This window comes from Triticum aestivum, chromosome 1A (genome assembly GCF_018294505.1).
Source record: "Triticum aestivum cultivar Chinese Spring chromosome 1A, IWGSC CS RefSeq v2.1, whole genome shotgun sequence".
Lineage (NCBI taxonomy): Eukaryota > Viridiplantae > Streptophyta > Magnoliopsida > Poales > Poaceae > Triticum > Triticum aestivum.
The window spans coordinates 374025820-374036120 of NC_057794.1; the positions used below are offsets into that span (position 1 = coordinate 374025820).

The 10301-nt window shown below is 41.5% G+C and overlaps 1 protein-coding gene across 1 annotated transcript; it reads right to left on the reverse strand.

Moving 5' to 3' along the window:
* Nucleotides 1-1253: 1253 nt before the first annotated feature.
* On the reverse strand, nt 1254-10301 carry LOC123051740 (3-hydroxyisobutyryl-CoA hydrolase-like protein 2, mitochondrial). The gene is made up of 14 exons (XM_044474711.1): nt 10085-10301; nt 9895-9975; nt 6009-6077; nt 5872-5935; nt 5445-5524; nt 5271-5354; nt 5014-5098; nt 4797-4882; nt 4569-4690; nt 2442-2502; nt 2112-2210; nt 1934-2035; nt 1804-1845; nt 1254-1729 (listed from the first exon to the last, which is right to left on the reverse strand). Exons 1-14 carry the CDS (start codon nt 10214-10216, stop codon nt 1610-1612), a joined length of 1227 nt encoding a protein of 408 aa, XP_044330646.1. The 5' UTR covers nt 10217-10301; the 3' UTR covers nt 1254-1609.

Genomic DNA, 10301 nt, shown 5'->3' on the forward strand with positions numbered 1-10301 from the left:
GTTTGATTGCGCATTCGTATGGCCAAACTTGCTACCTCGTATGTTGCGCATGAATTTTGATATGAACTAGTGCAACATGACTATGTTTATATAAATTGCATGCATCTATATGAATTATACTACATGTCAATATTTGCCCGCAATTTTTTTATGGTACCGCTAAGCCTCCGGCACAGACAGACCATGTAAACTCGTCTTGCAAAAAAGGGATAAGTTTACATGAAATGTTCACCGGAGGCCACCCACTACTGCAATTTGTTTTTACAGGCAGCCCTTGTATAAAACCTGTAAACTCGTCTTGCAAAAAAAAATTACATGAAAAGTTTACATGATCTATTCACCAGAGGCCTCGCACTACCGCAATTTGTTTTTACAAGCGGCCCTTATATAAAATTTGCAAGACGAGGTTTTAGCTGCTAGAGTTGCTCTAACACGTGAACTGAAGTGCTACCCTTTTCAAGTGAAGGGTAAGTTTTGATCTACACCATAGATCTATCTTGATAATTGTAAGCTTTGTAGGGGGTGTACTAAAGCACACCTCATGCGCAGGACAACTGAGGAGGATGGTGTCCCAGAGACGCGACGGTCATTTGCAGACCAAGTCTATGTTGGTTGCACTTGTAATGGCACGACAATGCTACTAAAAGCATATGAGGATCATTATTTTTCCCTCCGACGAGAATAGGATTTGTATTACACGGATAATAAGTACTCCATCCTTTCCATGTTACAACCGGTTGTAATAACGGAAGTACCTTTCTACACCCAGGAGCAAATGCTCCTGGTATGAATAGTAAAATTAAAAAACTAGAAAAAATGTTTAAAAAATTCTGAAATTTTTTTGTGACATACTTTCACAAATGTTTGATGTGCACGCAAAATTTCATTGCAAAATCACATTGGTGGAAGGCGTGCCAAAAAAAACAAAATCAGAGCTCCAAAATGCTTTTGTAAGTAACATTTTCAGAGCATCGATTTTGTTTTTTTACCACGCCTTCCATTAATGTGATTTTGCGATGAAATTTTGTAGGCACAACAAACATTTGTGAAAGTATGGCACAAAGAAATTTCAGAATTTTTTGAATTGTTTTTGAATTTATTTGATTTTACTGTTCACACCAGGAGCATTTGCTCCTGGGCGTAGAAACTCCACGTCTATTCTTAACATCTATATTATGGAAGAGAGGGAGCAGGTTACAATCAATCAGCTAATGTAAGCTGTGAAACAAAGTCCCATTACCAGTGCAACCAACTTGGTCCGGACACACACAAAATCGGTTCTATTAAAATTCGCCAACACATGTATCAACCATCCTGTGATTAGGGCTAGCTTTCTTGAGCAAAACCTCCCAGATTCCTAATATCAGCCACTTACTCTCTGTCAACAGCTGGGATAACTTAGATCGGTCCTCACTGGTACTTATCACGTGCCGCATGGTAAAATGATGCACATTTATAACATTGGACGAAAAGGAAACAAAAGGGCGAGTTCGTCTTGGTGCTCGAATTCTCCACCATGCCAAGGATTCGGCGTATTGTACATGAATAGGTTGCCCTTTGCCCACCCTAGTTGTTTTATGTGCTGACAACAACAATGGGCTCAGGCAATCTATATGAATGCCTCTCGCTGTTCTGTAGGCAGCTTCAGTTCAGGCTCGAATTCTCCTAGTGGGGCAAAGTAAGAATCTACCATGTCCTCGGAAACGAACTCGAGCGCAGGAGGATCCCACTGCAAGAAAAAAAATCTAAAAAGACTGCACTGAAAAAAAAGGAAACAATTGTGCAACCAGCAAAATAAAATACCTTTGGGGCCAAGTCCTTGTCAACCAGTCGCGCTCTCACACCCTGCACAGCAAAATAAGCCCATCATTACTTGACATTTTGCATTATGTCCACTTGGTCACTCTTTCTGCCATCAACAGATAATACATACCTCACAAAAATCATGATAAAATGGCTTTGAAATGCCATTGATGGACATGCGGTATTCACGCACAAGGCATTCATCAAGTGTCTGATATCTACCTTCACGTATCTACATGATGGGCACACACGACCTCAGCAACCAGCATAAACACAACTAAACAAAGTTATTTCAGCTTTCTACATACCGATCGTAGTGATACTTTCAAAGCAAGTGGGGAGGCCTCTTTCAATCTTTTCAGTGCCAATGTACACCATTCTTCATTCAACTGAGCTGCTTCACTTTCCTGATTACAAGAGAAGAGGTCCTTAAGCCCTCTAAACCATAAGCATTGTAAAGAAAAAGGCTCTGTCATTAGAATCAAAACCTTGAATTCCAGAAAACCACGGAGTTAAAGTGGCTAACTCATACAGTAAAATTATCAAAGAGACAAGTGCATTTCATGGATATAGGCTTGCATCAAAAGAAATCAAGCAATAAGCAAGTCATGGAAGTAAAATGTTGAACCATCACTCACCAATGCATCCACGATCTCTTCAACTGTTTCATGGCTGAAGCATTTATCTATGACCGCCAGCCTAAAGTAACACAAAGGGCACAAATGAGCTGAGCCTCCCACAAAATAAGACATGACGAGAAATTTGCAGAAATCTATGGGGAAAATATTTTTTTAAGAAATCTGAAAGCATGCACATTAAATCCATCTGAACCGCATACAAAAAAACGCATTCACTTAAATCATTTATCATCACCACCACTCCTACTATTATTGGTTTTGGTCTCTTTACAAAACATAAACATTTTACCATTTTGAGGTGACTTCATCTCATCCTTATAACTTGTACTCCATATCACGAATAAGTAACATTTTGGAGACTGACAGTCTATAAGATGTAAAGTTGACCATTAATTTCTACTGTACTCCCCCCTTCTAAAATATAAGGCACAGTTAACTCTTTTTGATCTTCCACGTACAACTTTGACTATGATTTTCACTTATAGTATGCATACAAAATTAGTATAAGATATATGAAATGAAAATATTTTTGCAAGAAAAATATGATGATGCCACTTATACATGCTAGATCCATATAATTATATATGTATGTATGTATGTATGTATATATATATGTATGTATGTATGTATAGGTAAAACTGTGTCTATCATAGCTTGCCACAGAACTTGTTTAGGCTCCCTAAACTTTTAACGGTTTAAAAGTTATCAAAAAATATGAAATAAATATGGGTGCATCTCTCTAATGTAATAAGTTGATCCAACGGAGGGATTGTTAAAATATGCATCTATGTGTCCTCGGCAAAAATAATAAGCATTTCAGCTCACTGCGACATAAATATATACTGAACTAAAATTTTTTTCGTGCAGGACACATGCAGTCGTATTTTTTTAATCCCTCCGTTGGATCATGTTATATTATAGGTGTGTTGGTTCAGTATTTTTTTCAGAATTTTTGAGAACTTTGGCACCGTTGAAACCCTTAACTAGTTCTGTGGCAAGCACTTGTAGAAAATCCTACTCCTAATATTTTGGTAAGGAGGGAGTAATATATGTGGTCAAAGTTGTGCATTAAAGATCATGCAAAGTCAAGCACGCCTTATATTTTGGCAAGGAGGGAGTAATATATGTATAAAAACAAATAAAATTACTAGATTCTAGAAATACTTTCGAAGACAAATCCATACATATGATTTTCAAAATTCTAATGTGAATATTTAAAATGATAGAAATAGAAAATTTTAGAAGTCTGACTGAATATATGGCCAAATGTCACCTATTTGTGATATGGAGTACCTTCACTTCATTAAATCAATGCGGTGGCTATCCATATAATAATAAATAGGGGTTTCATCTTTTGGAAGGAACGAATTGGTTACAATCTTACAGAAGTTATTTTGGAACAAATTCTAAACCATATGGGCTATTAAAGAAGAAGGGAACAGAAGGAATTGAGTTCAGCAAGAGAATGATTTATTGAAACTCAGACTAAAAGACAAATAACAGAACATAGCAATCAGTGTTAATAAATTAGAGCATGCTTCTGAAACTGCATCTTTCCTGAGTAGGCGTATTCCACACCGGGATTGCCGATTCCTCACCAGATAAGGAATTAGAGCACGTTTGTTGAAACTTTTCCCTCCCTCTCACGCTGCCTGTATCTTTCCTGAGTAGGCCTATTCCACACTGGGATTGTTGATTCCTCGCCAGAGGACCAGTTTCTCATCAGAGCTTGTCTGTTGCCTAATGCTTTGCCTAGGCCAAAGCAAGGAGTTTTACCATCCCCCAGCTCTTAAACGCGCTAAAGCTTACATGTAAAACGCTTTAATATATGGTTATGAACCAAGCCAAAAACTGAGCCTAGCCCACTTGGTTGGGTGAGTGCATCTACAATCTCACCAACTTGATTCAAGTCCTCGTGGACTCAAATTCAGGTTCTTATATGCAATGGGGGAGGGGGGGGGGGGCTTTCCTCACAGTTTTCCTTCACAAACATTATGAACCAAACAAGCTAGAGGACGACTTCATAGGTTGCGGTACTAAAAGTGATCAATGGCATAGTAAAATATTTATCCAGATCAATGTTTAGACTAGAATTATGTTCACTTGTACGGTCATTCCATGGCTTACCTATGTATAATGCTTGTCTTATCTGGATAAACAAGGTCTCCGTATTGTGCAAGGGAAGAATCAATAACTGAAGGATCATCAGTAACCAATTTTGCAAGTCGTTCATCAACCAGATCCAGGTGCTATCACAAGAAACGCAACTCGTAAGGTTGGTCAATTAATTTGCTAACAGAGTAGAACTACAAAACAAGAAATTAAAAATACATGGTTTAGTCGGCAGGATCTTACCTCACTAATTGAATAGTGTGTGGCAAGGCCAAGTGCAAGCATATCAACTCCATTGAGTTTTTCACCAGTCAAGGCCAGGTATTCCCCTGCAAATGCATAATTAAAAGAATGATTGTATGTTTCTATATTACATTACAACATAGAATAAACACAAACCAGGGACAACATTAAACTAGTACAAACTGCAGGGAACTAATAAGAACATTGAACAACTAACCAACATGACCAGTTAGGTGTGACAAATAAAATGAGGCAGCAGCATCTGGATGAAAGCCAATATGTACTTCTGGAGTGGCAAACACCTGAAAATAGTAATTATGCACAGATTTATAGTTGTCAATACCCAGCTTTGCAATTTCATAAACGCATAATTGAATTAATGAAGTGTCTAGACAGAAATATTACTGCACTATGATACCAGGCTCCTTAAGAGCAACTTAATAAAAGCAAATCAAGCAAAAACAATTGACATACTGTTCTATCAGTGGCAACACGAAATGTTCCAGGAATGGAAACGCCTCCTCCACCACCCATAGTAACACCGTCAAGAATGGCAACCTATATTGCAATATAAACGTGATACCAGCTGATTATCCAAAAATATCAAGACGAAATGTCCAATTTTAGAAAATGAGTTTGTGTACTTACATGTGGTTTTAAGTATGTGCCTAGAACATAGATGAAACTGTACAAAGTCCTGAAAAAATCTTTAGACTCGTCCAGCTTGCCTAATTCGACATAAGACAAGGTTAACATTAAAGGAAATACTGAGGCATATGACTAAAACAGGTTATCGCTGCATATAAATTTCCACTAGGAAGATTTGGTGTCAGGAAATTAATATATGTACTCTATTTATGCAATAAAAAACTGCTGTTTCTTAGACCAACTTTCAAAAGGAAATGAAGAATGTGTGAAAAAAATTGGAGTTCCGCTATCATAGCCGCTTTTACTTTCCTAATGTAAACGTACTAGAAACTTTAATAAGTTGGTCGGTGCTCCCTATATAATGGAAGCAATTACCATGTTTAACAAAGAAATGTAATCAAATGATGCACAACGTCTGCCCACTTACCTTCATTGATAAGTTGGCGCAATCCAACAACATCCCCACCAGCACAGAATGCTCGGCCGCTGCCCTTCATGCAATACACACCTCAGCTTAGATTTGTCTAGTGCCATTAGTATCATGCAAATGATGAAGCACCATACCTTCATCATGACGAAACCAATGTCGGGGCTGTCCTCCCATGATTCATAGAACTTGTTGAGCCTAGCTCCCTATCAATACAGCAATTCAACTAAAAGTCAGAACCATGTACCAAGATCATGTAACAGTAAGAAATAAATAATACTTTGTAGTCGGCATAAATACACATGGATTAAAAAAGCAACACGAATCTGCATCTACTACCCCTATAAAAGCACGAAAGCGCGGAGAACCAATTCATCTCATCCATCAAATAATGTGATTTGATGGTCTAGATCGCTTCAATCTATAAAACGTGTTTTACGCTCTAATTACCCACCATTGCCACTCCACGTGTTTGAGCGCAACAACGATCCACTAATCCCACGCATCACACTTAATCCCGTACCTTTTCATCCTCGCTGTAACTTCCCCCCGAGCGCCTCACGCACGTCTCCTCTTCCCCTCCTTCGCCTCTCCCATCTAGCCGCCGGCCAGCTGCTGCACGCCGCTCCTCCGCCTCTCCCATCTAGCCACCGTCCTCTCCTACGAGCGGGTCGCCGCCCTCGACTCCGTCGTTGCTTCCTCTCTTTCGTCGGCGCCTCGCCGCCCTATGCTGCTCCCTCTGCGCAACTGCATCCGCTGTGACAGATGGTCGCGCCTCACGTCAGCGCCACCCTCCCGCCCGCAACGCCTCGCCTTGCCGCGGCACATGACACGCATGCCCCGCACTAGCGCCTCTCCGTCGTCCGGCCCCACGGTCTGCCCATCTTGCTGGCGGCGCCGCCGCCAAGAAGATCTAGAGCGGCGCATCCAGATGTCGTCCTCCATCCCGCTTTGTCGCGCTGGATGGCCTCCAAGGAGCCAGTGTAGTTGTTGCTGAAGCAAGAGCATGATTCACTTGTAAGGGACAAAGGCAATTGCAAGAGGACAGTGCAGAATTTGATGAGGGGGAATGAGCTCAAGAGCAAGGAGTGCATAAATCAATACACTTCAATTCTCCGGTAAGAACTTGTGTGCGAAATATACAGTTGGTAGTGGAAAGCAGCAAACTGAATTTGTCAATTATATCTTTTGTGATCAAAACAATGGTGTCAGTGACGCTGACTGCTACCAACAGAGTTGCATGTTTAGGCTTTCTTGTTCTGTCAGGAGCATTTAAAAAAAAATGTTGTTGACGCAATATTGTAAGTTGAAGGACAAATATATATAAGAGCCATTGGTTCCATCCACGGAAAGACAAGAGTGAGATATTTAAGTTATCTGGCCTGAATTCTTAGTTTGTTGGTGATAGATTCGATTAGAGGGATACAAAAAGTGTTTGCCATATGCTAGAATATGAGGGATGATGCTTTTTTGTTTACAATAGGTGATAGATCCGATTCGAGGTGTACTTTGAATGACCGCATAACTTAGTGTTTCTTTGTGCAGCATGATTATTTCAGAAATACAACGATGGAGACTGGAGGAAGATTTATGAAATAGCAAACACATCCGAATGTTATTTCAGAATGATATTTTGTGCATATACTGGAAGTGAAGAGATCGACTTGCAGAGATCAATTTTACTGAGCTTAGAGAAAAAGGTGAGTGGTTCCACTCTATTTGATGAGAATGTTCACAATGCATCTTAAATTTTTGGAAGAAATGAACCCATAAAGGATTCAACAATGTATTTCTTCATAGTATGAATTGTGCGGTGTTCTAGATAGCCCAAAGATGTTAAATATTATGTATAGATGCAGTTGCAACATTTCGCTGCAGCATTTCGCTGCAGCAACTATTTTCTTCTTTGGCAGTTGGGGCACATGCATCCAATCGTGTTAAAAAATTAAGCTAACAATAATAGTAGCCAACTAAAAGAGGATCTACTTATGCTAATAGTGGAAAAATAAAAGAGGATCCAAACTCACGAGTTTATATTTATCCACTTTGGTATGTATTCTTCATGTGTTGATTTGTTGTCCACTTTTTTCTTTTGCTGTGTATTTCTTCATGTCAAATGTGCTTATGATTTTTTAATGGGGTTCTAAAGTTTGTGCATGTGTTTTGTCATTGTCAATCACCTTGACGGATTAAAATATGAGTGAACAAGTTAGTATAGTAGCAAACGTCGGCTTGTAACAGCCAAAATAATTGGCTCTGTCCTCTGCTGCACAAACATAATCTTCTTTCATGTGCTGTTAACATAGGTTGAAATATATTTCCCCTCCAGGTACTGCCTTTCTCTCTGCACCTTTCTTTAGAAAGTGTAGCACAACTCTCCTCAGTTGAAGCGATTGTTAGCCCTCAGATTCAGAACTCCGGTGCATGCAAAGGACCGTTCAAGGGATCTTATGTTGATAGTCAATGACAAGAGAACAAAGCTGTACTAGAGGCTAAAAGCCTTAAGAATGATAAGCAACTAGAAGTCTGTGGAGTGGCTACAAAGGACATCTCCTCAGTTCAAGCCAATGTTAGCCCTCAGATTCTGAACTCTGGTACATGCAAAGGACCATTAAAGGGCTCTTATGTTGATGGTCAAGCACAAGAGATCAAGGCTGTGCAAGAGGCTAAAGGCCTTAAGGATGATACTCAACTAGGAGTCCATAGAGTGGCTAGCAAGGATTTCACTAAACCACTTGGGGCAAGAAAACATCAACCATCTAGGGGGAAAATTGATGTTCAAAAGCTTCGTAAGTTGACAGCAGCTACCCTCGAAGCTGCTCTGCGTATAAAGGAAGCTCGGAAGCAGTGTTTTCTAGAGGAAACAGAGCAAGATTTTGGATCTTTTCAAAATGGTCTGGATGAGAGTGATTGGCTTGCAGATTTGTATGAGATTGGAATTCTTGATGTATTCAAAGATGTTGGCCTCTCTACTGTTCAAACAGCTCGTCTCAAGGCAACAACGCAACTGACTTGGAACAACGTTGACCCTTTACCGCCTCCACATACTATAGCCTGCACTCAAGGGCCTTCCTACGCCATGGATAAGCCGCGTTGGCTGCTTTATGGGGGCAGCGCTCAGTCGCGTTGGGTCGCCATTCGGCCGTCTAGAGCGCGAGCGGCAATGACTAAGGCAAGTATGTTGTTATCCCCTTCTGAAGTTCATAATCAATCAGTGCATTATCTGTAGCATTGAATTTACCGTTGACCAATACGTGAGCACAATTGTCGGAATCAGGGGCGGAGCCAGGGGGACGAGCAGGGGCCTGCCCCCCCCCCCCCCAACGATCGACAAATTTAGTAGCAGCGACGAGTAATTGCCAACGAGATTAGATCAATATATGTATTCGGCCCCCCCTATACTCGAATCCTGGCTCCGCCACTGGTCGGAATGAAGAGAAGAATTAAATGATTTTATTTGAATACATGTGCCTCCTAACTATGATGAACAAGAAAAGTTTGGACTATGGTTAGACGTGCATTGCACGTGCAAGCTTACTAGTGACTAATAAAGCACCAAATCAAGCGGTTGGAACAGTGTGTATGAAAATGCAGAAATTACACCGGGCATGACACTTGTACGACCATATAAGCAAACCATACACCCATAATCAGGTACGCATCTCATGCAACATGTCCTGAACATGCATCTGGGGATATTGTATCCGCTACTACATTGATGAAGTCCCACAGACATCCAATCAAACACCACAAAGCAAATCATCACAAGGACATGATCTGACAGGCAATGTACATTAACATTTCAAATAATCCGATTACAAACTTGATCAAAAACAGTTGTGCACGTCCTCTAAGGCATTTCACCGAATGCCACGCCTACAGATTGGCTGAGATGCCCCGACACATCATCAACCACAGAAACGTTTGCCATAGAACACACAGGCATTCCATCGACACCCACACACGATTGATCCAAAGGCGCAGAAACTATTTTACGAAACAAATGGTTGAAGGGGCACGTACCATAGTGGTAGTGAGGGCGTTGAGATGGCCGGGGCGGTTGAGCACGGAGGCGCGGGCACTGGCCTTGCCTTCCACCAGCACCTGGAAGCACGCGCCAAAAGCGATCCAATGTCAGCGACGGAATATCTCGCCTCCGATCACGGAGGTGGGGAGAGGCCGCCAAACGAGCAGTCAACCGGCGCGCAGTTACCTCGTCGCTGTCGGGGGCGGCAGCAGTAGCGGGTGACGGGCGGAGGGAAGAGAGATACCTACCGCCCATGACGCCGCGGCGGAGGGCCTCCCCGGCGCGGCGAGCGGCGGCGGCGGCGGCGAGGCTCGGCATGGTGGAGCGTAGGGTTTTGGAGGCGGAGAAGAATGGGGAAAGGAAGTGAGCAGTTGTGGCCTGTGAGGGATGCCGAAATGGGACG

Excerpts from the sequence above, each read along its gene's own strand:
- LOC123051740 (XM_044474711.1), bottom strand. The coding sequence starts at position 10,216 with ATGCCGAGCCTCGCCGCCGCCGCCGCCGCTCGCCGCGCCGGGGAGGCC. Across the intron at positions 9,976-10,084 it reads CCGCCCCCGACAGCGACGAG|GTGCTGGTGGAAGGCAAGGC; the intron begins GTAACTGCGCGC and ends GCGTGCTTCCAG. Across the intron at positions 1,730-1,803 it reads ACAAGGACTTGGCCCCAAAG|TGGGATCCTCCTGCGCTCGA; the intron begins GTATTTTATTTT and ends TTTTTCTTGCAG.